This window comes from Phyllobates terribilis, unplaced genomic scaffold (assembly GCF_046119375.1).
Source record: "Phyllobates terribilis strain yellow unplaced genomic scaffold, ASM4611937v1 Scaffold_4__5_contigs__length_816908805, whole genome shotgun sequence".
NCBI classification, from domain to species: Eukaryota; Metazoa; Chordata; class Amphibia; order Anura; family Dendrobatidae; genus Phyllobates; species Phyllobates terribilis.
Genome location: NW_027362764.1, coordinates 799,857,032 through 799,876,904, shown reverse-complemented (window position 1 = coordinate 799,876,904; position 19,873 = coordinate 799,857,032). Strand labels below are relative to the sequence as shown.

General features: G+C 50.8%; 1 protein-coding gene across 30 annotated transcripts in view; it reads left to right on the top strand.

Moving 5' to 3' along the window:
* Window positions 1-19,873, top strand: part of SCRIB (scribble planar cell polarity protein) — a 185,625-nt gene that overhangs the window by 32,876 nt on the left and 132,876 nt on the right. For 28 of the 30 annotated variants that reach the window (XR_012320202.1, XR_012320197.1, XR_012320195.1 and 25 more), the window contains exons 16-18: window positions 556-618; window positions 4,506-4,595; window positions 4,803-4,880. Coding sequence is in view for 20 of the 30 variants with exons in the window: in XM_073680016.1 (XP_073536117.1) it covers window positions 556-618; window positions 4,506-4,595; window positions 4,803-4,880 (231 nt within the window). In the remaining 10 variants the exon portion in view is untranslated. The remainder of the gene's footprint in view (window positions 1-555; window positions 619-4,505; window positions 4,596-4,802; window positions 4,881-19,873) is intronic. The other 2 variants (XM_073680018.1, XM_073680023.1) reach the window with 2 other exon arrangements.

Genomic DNA, 19,873 nt, shown 5'->3' with positions numbered 1-19,873 from the left:
GCTGTCGTGTACCACCACCCGTCACCTGCCAGGCTGCACCTTTCTGCTGTCGTGTACCCCTGCCTGTCACCTCCCAGACTGCACCTCCCTGCTGTCGTGTACCACCGCCCGTCACCTGCCAGACTGCACCTTTCTGCTGTCGTGTACCCCTGCCTGTCACCTCCCAGACTGCACCTCTCTGCTGTCGTGTACCACCGCCCGTCATCTCCTCCACGTTGCCCCACCAGCACCGATGTCCTGTTTGCCGCTTGTGGACACAATGTGTTCCTTGTTCTTATTCCTGTCTGCTCTTAAAGGAGACTTGCACCTCCACTGCCCCGAGCCCCGGGACGACTCTCAGATGGGTTTTTGGTGTTGGTTCCCTTTAATTTAAGCTAATCCAGTGCTGGGGTCACAGTGTGTTGCTTCTGTGCTGCTGTTCTCTGTTGTCTGCCCTGGAGGAGCCGCTCTACAGGTGGGTTCATGGTGTCGGGTGTTTTTGGTCATTTTGCTCCACTAATCCGCATGCCTGTCTCTCTCTCCTGTCTCCTGCTCGTCTGTCTGCCGCTCTAACAGGGTGTGTCGTTTGATCAAGTGAATAATCTTCTGATTGAGCCTGCTCGGATAGAGGAGGAAGAGGTGTGTACCCCGCCCGGCACTGCCCGCGTGCCACGCCCGCCCTCCACTGCCCGCGTGCCACGCCCGCCCTCCACTGCCCGCGTGCCACGCCCGCCCTCCACTGCCCGCGTGCCACGCCCGCCCTCCACTGCCCGCCCTCCACTGCCCGCGTGCCACGCCCGCCCTCCACTGCCCGCGTGCCACGCCTGCCCTCCACTGCCCGCGTGCCACGCCTGCCCTCCACCCTCCAAGCCCCCCAAATCACTTAGCAAATCCAGCACACCCCTGCAGGGTCCTCAGGTGTCGGACTTGGGGTCTTTCCTATCTCCATGGGGTCTGAGTGTCTGATATATGCATGGTGGGAGTGATAGTGTATGATGTGAAGAAACAGCGGTGAAATCACTGAGAATGCCGCCTATTCATCACCAGAGATCAGCGGTGACATCACTGAGAATGCCGCCTATCCATCACCAGAGATCAGCGGTGACATCACTGAGAATGCCGCCTATCCATCACCAGAGATCAGCGGTGACATCACTGAGAATGCCTCCTATCCATCACCAGAGATCAGCGGTGACATCACTGAGAATGCCACCTATCCATCACTAGAGATCAGCGGTGACATCACTGAGAATGCCTCCTATCCATCACTAGAGATCAGCGGTGACATCACTGAGAATGCCTCCTATCCATCACCAGAGATCAGCGGTGACATCACTGAGAATGCCTCCTATCCATCACCAGAGATCAGCGGTGACATCACTGAGAATGCCTCCTATCCATCACTAGAGATCAGCGGTGACATCACTGAGAATGCCTCCTATCCATCACCAGAGATCAGCGGTGACATCACTGAGAATGCCGCCTATCCATCACTAGAGATCAGCGGTGACATCACTGAGAATGCCTCCTATCCATCACTAGAGATCAGAGGTGACATCACTGAGAATGCCGCCTATCCATCACCAGAGATCAGCGGTGACATCACTGAGAATGCCTCCTATCCATCACTAGAGATCAGCGGTGACATCACTGAGAATGCCTCCTATCCATCACCAGAGATCAGAGGTGACATCACTGAGAATGCCACCTATCCATCACCAGAGATCAGCGGTGACATCACTGAGAATGCCTCCTATCCATCACTAGAGATCAGCGGTGACATCACTGAGAATGCCTCCTATCCATCACTAGAGATCAGCGGTGACATCACTGAGAATGCCTCCTATCCATCACCAGAGATCAGAGGTGACATCACTGAGAATGCCGCCTATCCATCACTAGAGATCAGCGGTGACATAACTGAGAATGCCTCCTATCCATCACCAGAGATCAGCGGTGACATCACTGAGAATGCCTCCTATCCATCACCAGAGATCAGCGGTGACATCACTGAGAATGCCGCCTATCCATCACTAGAGATCAGCGGTGACATCACTGAGAATGCCTCCTATCCATCACCAGAGATCAGCGGTGACATCACTGAGAATGCCGCCTATCCATCACCAGAGATCAGCGGTGACATCACTGAGAATGCCGCCTATCCATCACTAGAGATCAGCGGTGACATCACTGAGAATGCCGCCTATTCATCACCAGAGATCAGCGGTGACATCACTGAGAATGCCTCCTATCCATCACCAGAGATCAGCGGTGACATCACTGAGAATGCCGCCTATCCATCACCAGAGATCAGCGGTGACATCACTGAGAATGCCGCCTATCCATCACTAGAGATCAGCGGTGACATCACTGAGAATGCCTCCTATCCATCACCAGAGATCAGCGGTGACATCACTGAGAATGCCTCCTATCCATCACTAGAGATCAGCGGTGACATCACTGAGAATGCCTCCTATCCATCACTAGAGATCAGAGGTGACATCACTGAGAATGCCACCTATCCATCACTAGAGATCAGAGGTGACATCACTGAGAATGCTTCCTATCCATCACCAGAGATCAGCGGTGACATCACTGAGAATGCCTCCTATCCATCACCAGAGATCAGAGGTGACATCACTGAGAATGCCGCCTATCCATCACCAGAGATCAGAGGTGACATCACTGAGAATGCCGCCTATCCATCACTAGAGATCAGCGGTGACATCACTGAGAATGCCGCCTATCCATCACTAGAGATCAGCGGTGACATCACTGAGAATGCCGCCTATCCATCACCAGAGATCAGAGGACACATCACTGAGAATGCCGCCTATCCATCACTAGAGATCAGCGGTGACATCACTGAGAATGCCGCCTATCCATCACTAGAGATCAGCGGTGACATCACTGAGAATGCCGCCTATCCATCACTAGAGATCAGCGGTGACATCACTGAGAATGCCTCCTATCCATCACTAGAGATCAGCGGTGACATCACTGAGAATGCCTCCTATCCATCACTAGAGATCAGCGGTGACATCACTGAGAATGCCGCCTATCCATCACCAGAGAGCAGCGGTGACCTCACTGAGAATGCCGCCTATCCATCACCAGAGAGCAGCGGTGACCTTACTGAGGACGCCGTCTGTACATTTGCTGCAGACCGTATTATAGCACATTTTTGTGGTTTGTGTCTGGACAGATGAGGAAATGTGCGGATCATCTGATCGTGCGACGCTGATCTCTTGTACTGATCCTGAATGACAATGTGCCTCACTCCTGTCACATCCAGAGCTGCAGTTCCTGAGCAATCCAGTTTGTGAGACTCCAGAACTGCACATCTACTGCTGCTGTTAGGCTTGCAATTGACACGATGTAACTGCAGAATAGTGAGTGCAGCTCTGGAGGTGACTGAAGGCTAAGACATGATGTAACTGCAGAATAATGACTGTAGCTCTGGAGGTGACTGAAGGCTAAGACATGATGTAACTGCAGAATAGTGAGTGCAGCTCTGGAGGTGACGGGAGGATAAGACACGATGTAACAGCAGAATAGTCGCTGCGACGCTTGGTGTGGCTGGCGTGGTGGCTGTCGCTGGAGCTTGGTGACTGTGGCTGGAGTGCGCCGGCTCTGGCTGTCGTTGGTGGCTGTGGCTGGAGTGCGCCGGCTCTGGCTGTCGTTGGTGGCTGTGGCTGGAGTGCGCCGGCTCTGGCTGTCGTTGGTGGCTGTGGCTGGAGTGCGCCGGCTCTGGCTGTCGTTGGTGGCTGTGGCTGGAGTGCGCCGGCTCTGGCTGTCGTTGGTGGCTGTGGCTGGAGTGCGCCGGCTCTGGCTGTCGTTGGTGGCTGTGGCTGGAGTGCGCCGGCTCTGGCTGTCGTTGGTGGCTGTGGCTGGAGTGCGCCGGCTCTGGCTGTCGTTGGTGGCTGTGGCTGGAGTGCGCCGGCTCTGGCTGTCGTTGGTGGCTGTGGCTGGAGTGCGCCGGCTCTGGCTGTCGTTGGTGGCTGTGGCTGGAGTGCGCCGGCTCTGGCTGTCGCTGGAGCTTGGTGGCTGTAGCTGGAGTGCGCCGGCTCTGGCTGTCGTTGGTGGCTGTGGCTGGAGTGCGCCGGCTCTGGCTGTCGTTGGTGGCTGTGGCTGGAGTGCGCCGGCTGTGGCTGGAGTGCGCCGGCTCTGGCTGTCGCTGGAGCTTGGTGGCTGTAGCTGGAGTGCGCCGGCTCTGGCTGTCACTGGAGCTTGGTGACTGCGGCTCTGGCTGTGGCTGGCATGCTGCGGCTCCTGCTGTGGCTGCCGCTTGGCGGCTGTCGCTGGAGCTTGATGGCTGTGGCTGGAGAGCTGTGGCTCTGGCTGTGGCTGGAGCGCGGCGGCTGGATCAGCGTCCCCTTCCATTACTCAGGCCTCCAGGATCTCACTGACCCCTTGGCTCTCCTGCTGGGGCTGTGTGGGGTCTGCTTGGCCTTTTTTCGGGGGTGCTCTGGTTCTCCGCTGTGCCCCCTCCTTACCCCAGTAACGGGCTCTGTCTTCGCTTGCAGCTTACTCTCGCCATCCTGCGGCAGACGGGGGGTCTGGGCATCAGCATTGCAGGGGGCAAAGGGTCCACCCCCTACAAGGGAGATGATGAGGTGAGTGGTTGTGGGGGTGGTGCTCTGAATTGGGGGGGGGCCCTGTATATCACACTTGGGGTCGTGCTGCCACATGGAGCGCAAGGTGACACTGCCTGCATCCTGTGTGGGTATTAAATGCCGATCTGCCCCTGTGTGTACCTGGGGTTCTGCCTCGTGGACTTGGGGGTCACTGGGGCAGCTCTGACTCCGTATGTCTGCTTACAGGGGATCTTCATCTCGCGAGTGGCTGAGGAGGGGCCCGCTGCCCGTGCGGGGGTCAGAGTGGGGGACAAACTCCTGGAGGTGAGTGACGAGGGCTCTGAGAAGCTTCCTCCATCTCCTTCATGGAAGTGTAATTTCACTTTAAGGAATGTGCGTGTGAGCATATGTGTATATATTGTGTGTATGTACAGACCAGTGAAAAAGTATTCACACACCATGAACTTTTGTACGTTTTTTTTCATGTTACAGCCACAAACTTTTCTGTGATACAAAGCAATAGGTATTTGTGACGTGTAAAGCAAATTATTAGAGGTTTGCTAATTATTTGACAAATATAAATCTGAACATTATGCATTAGTTTTCAGCTCCCTGTAGACTGATTACCCTAAATAAAATCCTGAGTGACCACCTCCAGAAGTCACATAGTTCTTACAAACCAAGGAGCTCATCAGACAGGTCGGGGATAAACCTGGAAACCAAGGAGCTCACCAGACAGGTCAGGGATAAAGCTGGGAACCAAGGAACACACCAGACAAGTCAGGGATAAAGCTGGGAACCAAGGAACACACCAGACAAGTCAGGGATAAAGCTGGGAACCAAGGAGCTCGCCAGACAGGTCAGGGATAAAGCTGGGAACCAATAAGCTCACCAGACAGGTTAGGGATAAAGCGGAGAACCAAGGAGCTCACCAGACAGGTCAGGGATAAAGATGTGGAGCTCATCAGACAGGTAAGGCATAAACCTGGAAACCAAGGAACACACCAGACAGGTCAGGGATAAAGCTGGGAACCAAGGAGCTCACCAGACATGTAAGGGATAAAGCTGGGAACCAAGGAGCACACCAGACAGGTGAGGGATAAAGCTGGGAACCAAGGAGCTCACCAGACAGGTCAGGGATAAAGCTGGGAACCAAGGAGCTCACCAGACAGGTCAGGGATAAAGCTGGGAACTAAGGAGCTCACCAGACAGGTCAGGGATAAAGCTGGGAACCAAGGAGCTCACCAGACAGGTCAGGGATAAAGCTGGGAACCAAGGATCTCACCAGACAAGTCAGGGATAAAGCTTTGGAGAAGAGGAAAGAATAATAATAATAATAATAATAATAATAATAGTTTATTTTTATAGCGCCAACATATTCCGCAGCACTTTACAAATTTTAGGGGGGACTTATACAGACAATACAGAATAAGCATATCTCATATCGAACGGAGTGAGGGCCCTGCTCGCGAGCTTACAGTCTATGAGGAAGTGGGGGAGACACAAAAGGTAAAAAGTACATATATTGTATAATGCAGCCTTGATATACTGAATAGGATAAATAATAATACATGGACTGGTCGCCAGCCAGTATGTGTACAGTCCTGACAGAGGCTATTATGTGCATGGTTGGTTTGAACCCGAAGTTGAAGAAGATTTTAATATGGGGGAAAGCTGGGATGGACAGAGTGTGTTTAGGTGATACGCCAGTCTAAAGAAATGTGTTTTTAGGGTTCGCTTGAAACTGTGGGTATTGGGAATTAATCGAACTGTCCTGGGTAGTGCATTCCAGAGAATTGGCGCAGCACGCGAGAAATCTTGGAGACGGGAGTGGGAAGTTCGGATTATGGAGGATTTTAGTTTCAAGTCATTTGCAGAACGGAGGGCACGTGTAGGGTGGTAGACTGAGACAAGGGAGGAGATGTAGGGGGGTACTGAAGCATGGAGCGCTTTGTGAGTAAGCGTGATAAGTTTAAAACGAACTCTATATTGGATGGGCAACCAATGCAATGACTGGCACAGGGAAGAGGCATCTGAGTAGCGGTTGGCGAGGAATATGATCCTGGCTGCTGCGTTCAGGACGGATTGGAGAGGGGAGAGTTTAGTAAGAGGGAGACCGATTAGTAGAGCGTTGCAATAGTCAAGACGAGAATGAATAAGAGCGACAGTAAGAGTTTTTGCCGAGTCAAAGGTGAGAAAAGTCCTGATTCTTGAGATGTTTTTGAGGTGTAGATGACATGAACGAGCGAGTGATTTGATGTGAGGAGTGAAAGAAAGATCTGAATCAAAAATGACCCCAAGACAGCGGGCTTGTTGCTGGGGAGTAATGATTGAGCCACAAACGGAGATGGCAATATCGGGTACAGGTAGGTTAGTGGAGGGAGGAAAGACGAGTAGTTCAGTTTTTGACAGATTCAGTTTTAGGTAGAGGGAGGACATAATGTTAGACACAGCAGAAAGACAATCACTGGTCTTTTGTAGTAATGCAGGGGTGATGTCCGGAGCAGAGGTGTATAATTGGTGTCATCAGCAGAGAGATGGTACTGAAAACCGAATCTACTGATTGTTTGTCCAATAGGAGCGGTGTATAAGGAGAAAAGAAGGGGGCCTAGGACTGATCCTTGAGGAACCCCGACAGTAAGAGGAAGTAGGGAGGAGAAGGAGCCGGCAAAAGACACAGAGAAGGAGCGGTCAGAGAGGTAGGAGGAGAACCAGGAGAGAACCGTGTCCTTGAGGCCAATAGTGCGGAGCATAGTGAGGAGGAGCTGGTGATCCACAGTGTCAAATGCTGCAGAGAGATCCAGGAGAATCAGCAGGGAGTAGTGACCATTAGATTTAGCTGTTAGTAGATCATTAGAGACTTTAGTGAGGGCAGTTTCAGTAGAATGTAAAGAGCGGAAACCAGATTGTAAAGGGTCAAGAAGAGAGTTGTCTGAGAGATAGCGGATTAGACGGGAGTGGACCAGGCGTTCCAGGAGTTTAGAGATAAAGGGAAGATTGGAAACAGGTCTGTAGTTGGCCGTGCAGTTCTGGTCGAGGGATGGTTTTTTAAGTAATGGTTGTATGCTGGCGTGTTTAAAAGAAGAGGGAAAGATACCAGATGAGAGGGAAAGGTTGAAAATTTTAGTTAGGTGAGAGGTGACAGCTGGAGCAAGGGACTGAAGGAGATGTGAGGGAATAGGGTCGCTGGTGCAGGTGGTAGGGCGAGAAGATGCAAGGAGCCTGATCACTTCATCTTCCGTGACTGGTTCGAAGTCAGAAAATGAGCAAGATACAATGTGGCGGGGGGGAGCATGCATAACATTTGGGGATTGGGAGAAAATTTCCTGTCGGATATGGTCAATTTTTTCTTTGAAATAGTTAGCCAGATCGTCAGCGCTGAGGTCGGTGGTCGGGGCCTGTGCTGTTTGATTAAGGAGAGAATGAAACGTGTCAAAGAGTCGTTTAGGATTATTGGAAAGTGAGATGATGAGGTTGTTAAAGTAGGTTTGTTTGGAGAGGTGAAGGGCAGAGTTATATGTTTTCAGCATAAATTTATAGTGGAGGAAATCTTCGGGCAGATTTGATTTTCTCCACAGCCGTTCAGCGCACCTGGAGTACCTCTGGAGAAGACGTGTTTGAGGCGTGTGCCAGGGTTGTCGCCGTCTATGCCGAATTGTTCTTTGTGTAGGAGGTGCGGCTTCATCCAGGGCGCATAGCATTATTTTGTTATAATGCTTCAATGCAGATTCGGGACATGAGAGGGAGGAGATTGGGGCCAATGATGATTGCAACCTTTTTATAAATTTCTGGGTGTTAATGGCGCGTAAATTTCTATAAGTGTGGACGGTGGGAGTGTCTTGAGTAAAGTCACAGTTCTTGACAGAGAATGAAAGAAGATTATGGTCAGAGAGTGGAAGGGGAGAGTTAGTAAAGTCATGTACTGAGCAAAGCCGGGAGAAGATCAGGTCCAATGTGTTCCCGTCCTCATGTGTAGGAGAATTAGCAACTGTGAAAGGCCGAAGGAGGAGGTTAATGATAAAAGATGCGTGGCAGATGGGGAAAGAGGATCGCCAATTGGGATGTTAAAGTCTCCCATGATTATCGTGGGGATGTCGCAGGATAGAAAATTTGTAAGCCAGGCAGCAAAGTGATCCAGGAATTGACGGGGGGGACCTGGGGGGCGATAGACAACCGCCACTCGCAGGGAGAAGGGCCGGTAGAGTCTGACTGTGCGGGCCTCAAAGGACGGGAAGATAAGGGAGGGTACAGGGGGGATAACCTGAAAAGTACATTTTGTTGAAAGAAGCAGACCAACACCTCCACCTGATCTGTTGTCAGGTCGCGGGGTATGAGAGAAATGTAGGCCACCATAGGAGAGAGCTGCAGCGGCGGTGGTGTCCGACTGCTGGATCCAGGTTTCAGTGAGAGCCAGAAGGTTGAGGGAATTAGAGAGGAAAAAGTCATGGATGTAAGAGAGTTTATTACAAGCTGAGCGTGCATTCCAAAGGGCACAGTTGAATGAGACAGAAGATATGCAGGGAATATTAATGAGATTAGCAGGGTTTCTGAATGTAACAGGGAAAGAGTTAGTGTTATTATTACTGGAGGGTCCTGGGTTGGGAGAAATATCACCTGCGACTAATAGAAGGAAGATACAGAGAGTGAGCACCAATTTGTCATGAAAACAACACCCACTCTTGGGTCAGACCTTGCAGCTCTCTGGTGCCCCCTTATCCTGCTGGTCAAACACGGTATTGACAGAGGATAAGCACGGGTGCAGCTGCTCTCATTTATGTCGACTATTGCGGCACGTGATGTGACAGGACGTATATATACCACCAGTTCCTTCCAGGAACGTATATATACCTCCGACCAGCCACCCTCAAACCACAATATCACATAAATACTGGTATACTGCCACCACCGATCGCTTAACAGGTGGATCGGGTACCTGGTAGGTAACGTGAATTAGCGGGTGAGGAACGTGTTTGCTCGACATAGGACAAGGAGAAAGAAACTGGTAAATAATTAATGATTTACTCCCAAAAGGGGGGCAGTGTTTACAAAAGATATACAAGATATTATAAAGGAGACAATTTACATGTATGCATAAACAGTTATTAAAATAAAAGGGATAAGTAATAGCAAAACCTGCTTCACAAGGTGATGGTCTCAGATTCTGTGGGAGGGACGGCTCCCCGGAAATTAGAGGTGATTCTTCTTACGCCGCGTGAAGTGCGTGCGTTCGACGTCCCTGAGAAAGAAGTTACGTTATAGAAAATAGCCCAAGCTCTGAACATCTCACGGAGCATCAATCCATCATCAACATGGAAGGACTATGGCATAGCTACAAACCTACCGAGACATGGACTAAACTGACATCCCAAGCAAGGAGAGCGCTAATGAGAGAAACAGCCAAGAAGCCCATGATCACTGAGGAGCTGCAGAGATCCACAGCTCAGGAGGAGAATCTGTCCACAGGAGAACTATTAGGCCTTGTTCACACTTTCAGTATTTCACATCGGTATTTGTAGCTAAAACCAGGAGTGGAACAATCAGAGAAGTTTAATAGAAAGTCGTCACCGCTGCCTTTATCACCCGCTCCTGACCAAATACTGACCGTGTGACTGTGGCCTCAGTCTCCACCAATCTGGCCTTTATGCAAAAGTGGCAAGAAGTCCTGGGTAGGGGTCACGGGGAGCTAAAGGTAAAATGTGCGCTGTGAGGAGCTGGCCACTTACCGAAGACTTTTCCAGCACGGAGCGCCGTTTATATCGATATTGTTAATGTTTGAGATTCACTGTATTTTATTAAGTCCTTAATGACCGGGCCAATTTCCATTTTTGCATTTTCTTTTTTTCTTCCCCTTCTTCCCAGAGCCATAACTTTTTTTTATTTTTCTGTCAATATGGCCGTATGGGGGCTTATTTTTTGCGGGATGAGTTGTACTTTTGAACACCACCACTGGTTTTACCATATCGTGTGCTGAAAAATGGGAAAAAAATTCCAAGTGCGGTGAAATTGCAAAAAAAAGTGCCATACCACAGTTGTGTTTTTTTTTTTTTGTTTGTTTGTTTTTTTTACCACGTTCACTGAATACTAAAACTGAGCTGCCGTTATTATTCTCCAGGTTATTACGAGTTCGTAGACACCAAACATGTATAGGTTCTTTTTTATTTAAGTGGTGAAATAAAATCCAAAGTTTGCAAGAAAAAGAAAAAATGGCGCTATTTTCTGAGACCTGTAGCGTCTGCATTTTTCGGGATCTGGGGCCGGGTGAGGGCTTATTTTTTGCTCACCAAGGTGACATTTTTATTGATACCATTTTGGGGTAGATCCGATGTTTTGATCACCTGTTATTGCAATGTTGTGGCAACCAAAAAAACGTAATTCTGGCGTTTTTTTAAAAAAAAAAATTTTATATATTTTTTTCTACTTTTTTTTTTTTTTTTTTTTTTACTTTTTACATGCTTCAATCGTAGCAGAAATTCTCACTTGCTATGAGCGCTGGGTGGCGCTCATAGCAATCTGGCAGTGACAACCGCAGAGGTCTTCTGCAGACCCCGGGTTGTCATGCCAACCCATCAGCGTCCCGTGATCCTGTGATGGGGTCGCCAATGGGCGGAGCCAACGACTCTCTTCCGGGAAGCGCAAGTCAAATGCCGCTGTCAGCGATATTGATAGCAGCATTTAACTAGTTGACAGCAGCGGGTGGATCGCGAATCCACATGTACCTGTTGCGGACACATGTCATCTGTATAGATCAGCTGTCATGTGCCCTGCAAAGGTGCGGACTCAGCGCCGGAGCCCGCACCAAACAGGGGAATCTGACATATTACCACTAATACACACTTAGGTTTGGGGGGAGGGTGAGAGCAGTTCTGCCCATTCAGGGGGCTGATCCCAGGGAAGGAGAAAAGAAACCACATGTTTAGTGAGGAATTGGTGGAGTGTCGTTTAAGGGATAGGATCTAGTCTGAGGACCTGGACCATTGATGAATCGATGGCATATGGAGATCAGTACCAACTGGGCTTGATAAACGTGCTACAGTTGGGAGATATGTCGTTGGGATTTAAACTTTCTTAAAGGACTGTTGCTACTGGATATCTGTGCTTCCATCGTCTTATCTGTTGTTTGGGGGATTGTGGACTGAGACAGTTGTATTTTGGACAGTTGCCTGGAACTGTGGTATTACCTTCGATGTAAGACATTAAAATATTGTTGCATCGTTAACCTGCCTAGATGATTATTAAAAACTCACAATCTCAGATCCTCTCAAATGGTGGCAGCGGTGGGATCACCTATCTCTGGACAGCATACCAGGGAACGTTACTGAGAGGTGACTTGGCAGAAGAGATGGCAGACTCCATCTACAAGAGGCTCAAGAAGGAGGAGCTGAGAGCCCTTTGATCTGAGAGTGAACTAGAGTGGTTGCCGGAGGACAATCGAGCGACCCTAGTGCAACGCTTGGACGATTGGGACCGTGAACACCCACATGAGGAGGTCAGTTCAGATGTGGATGATGGACAACAGCCCAGGGCTGTCATCCAGATCAGAGATGTTACTCTACCATTCGCAGCGCATTACTAGAGAGGTATGCCGTCATGCCTGAAACCTACCGGAGGAAGTTTCGGGAGACTGACAAGCCCACTGCACGCACACTTTGGGAGTTTGCCAACACACTACGTACGGCATGCACTCGGTGGATAGAAGGACCGGAGGCTCAGAAAGCAGAACTTGTCTTGGATATATTCATGTCCAAGCTCCCAGGTGACTTAAAACAATGGGTGGTGGATAGAAAACCACTCAGCCTGGATGAGGCTGCCAGATTGGCGGATGATTGGTCTGCTAATCGACCCGGGCAACGTGGAAGTACAGCCCCAGCGAGTCGGGAACAGGAGCTTACAGGGAGGCCAGCGAGACCCATGGACTGGTCAGAGGAGGAACGGTTGGGAGTTCGGACTTCACAAAGAGGGGGAGGTTTCCCAAGCCCCCAATTCTCCCCGTTTTGGGGCAAGAAGGACTAAGCTGCCATAGCTGCGAACGCATTGGACACTTTGCCAGGGAATGCCAGGATTATTCTAGCCCACATCATCCACGTCCCCATCCTGTGAACACTGTGCTGCAATGGGGCTGGAATACTGAAGGAGAGAGGATCCCACTACCCCGACCGGAAGAAGAAGAGGCATATGTGGTACAAGGAGAAGTGTCCCGGACTAGATGGGACACCTCCGAGTCTATTAACCAGCATCTGCAGCCGGTCTGGGTAGAGGGCGTGGAGGCTGTGGGGCTCCGTGACTCCGGAGCCTCGGTCACTACTGTATGGTCTTTGATCAATGTATTGTCCCCGGCAGCCTTATGTCAGTCAACATCGCTGGAGGAGAAGCTTGGACCATTCATTGGGCCCGACTACTTTTATACTGGGGTCAGAGTCATGGAATGGTGGATGTAGTTGTAGTGCGGCATCTACCAGTTGATGGGGAAACAATCTGGGAGCAGGATTGGGGTGCCACTGGACCAATGTCGTAACCCGAAGCCAAGGACCGGTTCACACTGCGTTAGCCGAGAGGGAAAGGAGAAATCTCAACATGCCAACGACTAACCCCCGGCCAGCGGTGAGCAATATGCAAAATGCAATAACTTCTACCATGAAGGAATGTGACCTGGGGGAGGTAAATTACATCAGGAAGGAGGCCCAGGGACTTCGGGACACTGGATCTACCCTCACCCTGGTTAGTCCAGATACTGTCCCCCCAGAGCTCCCTTTACCAGGCCGCCAAGTGACCATCCCCCCTAACTGGGTGTCAGCACTCTGGGGTTGGACGCAATGGATACAAGTTTGGTTCTCATTGGGCACGTGTGGAGCTTCCCAGGACCAAACCGGGGAGGGACATACCCCTGTCCCATCAAAATAAATATAGCCCTCGTCTCAGGGCTTCCCCCATCGGGGAGTTGGCAGGATCTGAAAGATCGTATGAGAGAAGCTGGCGATGTTGTATGCTGATGTACACCAGGGTGGAATGGGGACTGTGGAGTATACTCACAAGGACGACATGGAATATGCTTTGAGGAAACTGGATGATGATTTCATAAGGGTGAGACCTCTTACACTCGTGTCCGTGCTGAAAAAGTGGGGGAGGTATGTGAGGAGCTGCCCATTTACTAAAGACTTTTCCAGCACGGAGCTCTGTTTCCGTCGATATTATTATTGTGTTTTATTAGAGATTTGCTTGCTGTAGTTTATTAATGTTCTGCTTGCTCATCAGTTTATGTATACTAATTTCACTTGTAAAGTGTCCAGCATTCCAGATATCTCTTCAGTATCACAGGAGCCTCTAACCATTGTTCAACCAGCATCTAGACCCATTATGTGTGTGGAAAGAAGATCCAGCGGAGCCGTCACCACAGGGAGCCTCACATGCAGACCCAGGTGATTGGTTCGACCTGAGAAAAATACCTCCACTAATACACACTTACCCCCTCGCCCCCTCAAAGCTGAGAGTAGTTCTGCCCATTCAGGTGGCTGATCCCAGGGAAGGAGAAAAGAAGCGGCATGTTTAATGAGGAGTTGGTGGAATGTCGTCGAAGGGGTAGGATCTAGTCTGAGGACCTGGACCTTGGATGGATCGATGGCACATGGAAAACAGTACCGACTGGGCTGGATAAACGTGCTACAGTTGGGAGATATGTCGTTGGGATTTACACTTTCGTAAAGGACTGTTATTACTGGATACCTGTGCTTCCATCGTTTTATCTGTCTTATGGAGGATTGTGGACTGAGACAATTTTGTTTTGCAGATTTACTTGGAACTGCTGTATTACCTTGGATGTAAGAAATAAAATATTGTTGCATCATTAACCTGCCTAGGTGATTATTAAAACCCACAATCTCAGATCTTCACATGCTGTGTGTGACGGAAAACTAACCCTGCAGATCACCCGAAAACACCATCCCCACTGCCACACCTGGTGGTAGCAGCATCCTGCTGTGGGGAGGCTTTTCTTCAGCAGGGGCAGGGAAGCTGGGCGGAGGTGATGGGAAGATGGCTGGAGCTAAATACTGGAGGAAAACCTGTTAGAGGCTGTACAAGACCTGAGACCGGGGCGTAGATTCACCTTCCAGCAGGACAGCGACCCTCAACATCCTGCAGAGCTACAATGGAGGGTTTAGATCAGAGCATATTCCTGTGTGTGAACGGCGCAGTCACCGTCCAGACCCGAATCCCAGAGAATCTGTGACCAGACGGGAAAATCACTGATCACAGACGTCTCCATCCAATCACTGAGCGAGAGCGAGGGGGCAAAGCTGGAGAGACAGACCCCAAAAGACTGCAGAGGAAGCTGGAGAGACAGATCCCAAAAGACTGCAGCAGAGAAAGCTGGAGAGACAGACCCCAAAAGACTGCAGAGAAAGCTGGAGAGACAGACCCCAAAAGACTGCAGAGAAAGCTGGAGAGACAGACCCCAAAAGACTGCAGAGAAAGCTGGAGAGACAGACCCCAAAAGACTGCAGCAGAGAAAGCTGGAGAGACAGACCCCAAAAGACTGCAGCAGAGAAAGCTGGAGAGACAGACCCCAAAAGACTGCAGCAGAGAAAGCTGGAGAGACAGACCCCAAAAGACTGCAGCAGAGAAAGCTGGAGAGACAGACCCCAAAAGACTGCAGCAGAGAAAGCTGGAGAGACAGACCCCAAAAGACTGCAGCAGAGAAAGCTGGAGAGACAGACCCCAAAAGACTGCAGAGAAAGCTGGAGAGACAGACCCCAAAAGACTGCAGCAGAGAAAGCTGGAGAGACAGACCCCAAAAGACTGCAGCAGAGAAAGCTGGAGAGACAGACCCCAAAAGACTGCAGCAGAGAAAGCTGGAGAGACAGACCCCAAAAGACTGCAGCAGAGAAGGCTGGAGAGACAGACCCCAAAAGACTGCAGAGAAAGCTGGAGAGACAGACCCCAAAAGACTGCAGCAGAGAAAGCTGGAGAGACAGACCCCAAAAGACTGCAGCAGAGAAAGCTGGAGAGACAGACCCCAAAAGACTGCAGAGGAAGCTGGAGAGACAGACCCCAAAAGACTGCAGCAGAGAAAGCTGGAGAGACAGACCCCAAAAGACTGCAGCAGAGAAGGCTGGAGAGACAGACCCCAAAAGACTGCAGAGAAAGCTGGAGAGACAGACCCCAAAAGACTGCAGAGAAAGGTGGAGAGACAGACCCCAAAAGACTGCAGCAGAGAAAGCTGGAGAGACAGACCCCAAAAGACTGCAGAGGAAGCTGGAGAGACAGACCCCAAAAGACTGCAGCAGAGAAAGCTGGAGAGACAGACCCCAAAAGACTGCAGAGAAAGCTGGAGAGACAGACCTCAAAAGACTGCAGAGAAAGCTGGAGAGACAGACCCCAAAAGACTGCAGCAGAGAAAGCTGGAGATACAAAGCCCAAAAGACTGCAGCAGAGAAAGCTCAGGAGACAGACCCCAAAAGACTGCAGCAGAGAAAGCTGGAGAGACAGACCCCAAAAGACTGCAGCAGAGAAAGCTGGAGAGACAGACCCCAAAAGACTGCAGCAGAGAAAGCTGGAGAGACAGACCCCAAAAGACTGCAGCAGAGAAAGCTGGAGAGACAGACCCCAAAAGACTGCAGCAGAGAAAGCTGGAGAGACAGACCCCAAAAGACTGCAGCAGAGAAAGCTGGAGAGACAGACCCCAAAAGACTGCAGCAGAGAAAGCTGGAGAGACAGACCCCAAAAGACTGCAGCAGAGAAAGCTGGAGATACAAAGCCCAAAAGACTGCAGCAGAGAAAGCTCAGGAGACAGACCCCAAAAGACTGCAGCAGAGAAAGCTGGAGAGACAGACCCCAAAAGACTGCAGCAGAGAAAGCTGGAGAGACAGACCCCAAAAGACTGCAGCAGAGAAAGCTGGAGAGACAGACCCCAAAAGACTGCAGCAGAGAAAGCTGGAGAGACAGACCCCAAAAGACTGCAGAGGAAGCTGGAGAGACAAACCCCAAAAGACTGCAGCAGAGGAAGCTGGAGAGACAGACCCCAAAAGACTGCAGCAGAGGAAGCTGGAGAGACAGACCCCAAAAGACTGCAGCAGAGGAAGCTGGAGAGACAGACCCCAAAAGACTGCAGCAGAGGAAGCTGGAGAGACAGACCCCAAAAGACTGCAGCAGAGGAAGCTGGAGAGACAGACCCCAAAAGACTGCAGAGGAAGCTGGAGCGACAGACCCCAAAAGACTGCAGAGAAAGCTGGAGAGACAGACCCCAAAAGACTGCAGCAGAGAAAGCTGGAGAGACAGACCCCAAAAGACTGCAGCAGAGAAAGCTGGAGAGACAGACCCCAAAAGACTGCAGAGGAAGCTGGAGAGACAAACCCCAAAAGACTGCAGCAGAGGAAGCTGGAGAGACAGACCCCAAAAGACTGCAGCAGAGGAAGCTGGAGAGACAGACCCCAAAAGACTGCAGCAGAGGAAGCTGGAGAGACAGACCCCAAAAGACTGCAGCAGAGGAAGCTGGAGAGACAGACCCCAAAAGACTGCAGAGGAAGCTGGAGCGACAGACCCCAAAAGACTGCAGAGAAAGCTGGAGAGACAGACCCCAAAAGACTGCAGCAGAGAAAGCTGGAGAGACAGACCCCAAAAGACTGCAGAGAAAGCTGGAGAGACAGACCCCAAAAGACTGCAGCAGAGGAAGCTGGAGAGACAGATCCCAAAAGACTGCAGCAGAGAAAGCTGGAGAGACAGACCCCAAAAGACTGCAGAGGAAGCTGGAGAGACAAACCCCAAAAGACTGCAGCAGAGGAAGCTGGAGAGACAGACCCCAAAAGACTGCAGAGGAAGCTGGAGCGACAGACCCCAAAAGACTGCAGAGAAAGCTGGAGAGACAGACCCCAAAAGACTGCAGCAGAGAACGCTGGAGAGACAGACCCCAAAAGACTGCAGAGAAAGCTGGAGAGACAGACCCCAAAAGACTGCAGCAGAGGAAGCTGGAGAGACAGATCCCAAAAGACTGCAGCAGAGAAAGCTGGAGAGACAAAGCCCAAAAGACTGCAGAGAAAGCTGGAGAGACAGACCCCAAAAGACTGCAGCAGAGAAAGCTGGAGAGACAGACCCCAAAAGACTGCAGCAGAGAAAGCTGGAGAGACAAACCCCAAAAGACTACAGAGAAAGCTGGAGAGACAGACCCCAAAAGACTGCAGAGAAAGCTGGAGAGACAGACCCCAAAAGACTGCAGCAGAGGAAGCTGGAGAGACAGACCCCAAAAGACTGCAGCAGAGAAAGCTGGAGAGAAAAAGCCCAAAAGACTGCAGAGAAAGCTGGAGAGACAGACCCCAAAAGACTGCAGCAGAGGAAGCTGGAGAGACAGATCCCAAAAGACTGCAGCAGAGAAAGCTGGAGAGACAGACTCCAAAAGACTGTAGAGAAAGCTGGAGAGACAGACCCCAAAAGACTGCAGCAGAGAAAGCTGGAGAGACAGACCCCAAAAGACTGCAGCAGAGAAAGCTGGAGAGACAGACCCCAAAAGACTGCAGCAGAGAAAGCTGGAGAGACAGACCCCAAAAGACTGCAGAGAAAGCTGGAGACACAGACCCCAAAAGACTGCAGCAGAGAAAGCTGGAGACACAGACCCCAAAAGACTGCAGCAGAGAAAGCTGGAGACACAGACCCCAAAAGACTGCAGCAGAGAAAGCTGGAGACACAGACCCCAAAAGACTGCAGCAGAGAAAGCTGGAGAGACAGACCCCAAAAGACTGCAGCAGAGAAGGCTGGAGAGACAGACCCCAAAAGACTGCAGCAGAGAAGGCTGGAGAGACAGACCCCAAAAGACTGCAGAGAAAGCTGGAGAGACAGACCCCAAAAGACTGCAGAGAAAGCTGGAGAGACAGACCCCAAAAGACTGCAGCAGAGAAAGCTGGAGAGACAGACCCCAAAAGACTGCAGAGGAAGCTGGAGAGACAGACCCCAAAAGACTGCAGCAGAGGAAGCTGGAGAGACAGACCCCAAAAGACTGCAGCAGAGAAAGCTGGAGAGACAGACCCCAAAAGACTGCAGCAGAGAAGGCTGGAGAGACAGACCCCAAAAGACTGCAGAGAAAGCTGGAGAGACAGACCCCAAAAGACTGCAGAGAAAGGTGGAGAGACAGACCCCAAAAGACTGCAGCAGAGAAAGCTGGAGAGACAGACCCCAAAAGACTGCAGAGGAAGCTGGAGAGACAGACCCCAAAAGACTGCAGCAGAGAAAGCTGGAGAGACAGACCTCAAAAGACTGCAGAGAAAGCTGGAGAGACAGACCCCAAAAGACTGCAGCAGAGAAAGCTGGAGATACAAAGCCCAAAAGACTGCAGCAGAGAAAGCTCAGGAGACAGACCCCAAAAGACTGCAGCAGAGAAAGCTGGAGAGACAGACCCCAAAAGACTGCAGCAGAGAAAGCTGGAGAGACAGACCCCAAAAGACTGCAGCAGAGAAAGCTGGAGAGACAGACCCCAAAAGACTGCAGCAGAGAAAGCTGGAGAGACAGACCCCAAAAGACTGCAGCAGAGAAAGCTGGAGAGACAGACCCCAAAAGACTGCAGCAGAGAAAGCTGGAGAGACAGACCCCAAAGACTGCAGCAGAGAAAGCTGGAGAGACAGACCCCAAAAGACTGCAGCAGAGAAAGCTTGGAGAGACAGACCCCAAAAGACTGCAGCAGAGAAAGGTGGGAGAGACAGACCCCAAAAGACTGCAGCAGAGACAGGTGGGAGAGACAGACCCCAAAAGACTGCAGCAGAGACAGGTGGGAGAGACAGACCCCAAAAGACTGCAGCAGAGACAGGTGGGAGAGACAGACCCCAAAAGACTGCAGCGAAAGCTAGAGAGACAGACCCCAAAAGACTGCAGAGGAAGCTAGAGAGACAGACCCTAAAAGACTGCAGAGGAAGCTGGAGAGACAAACCCCAAAAGACTGCAGCAGAGGAAGCTGGAGAGACAGACCCCAAAAGACTGCAGCAGAGGAAGCTGGAGAGACAGACCCCAAAAGACTGCAGCAGAGGAAGCTGGAGAGACAGACCCCAAAAGACTGCAGAGGAAGCTGGAGCGACAGACCCCAAAAGACTGCAGAGAAAGCTGGAGAGACAGACCCCAAAAGACTGCAGCAGAGAAAGCTGGAGAGACAGACCCCAAAAGACTGCAGAGAAAGCTGGAGAGACAGACCCCAAAAGACTGCAGCAGAGGAAGCTGGAGAGACAGATCCCAAAAGACTGCAGCAGAGAAAGCTGGAGAGACAAAGCCCAAAAGACTGCAGAGAAAGCTGGAGAGACAGACCCCAAAAGACTGCAGCAGAGGAAGCTGGAGAGACAGATCCCAAAAGA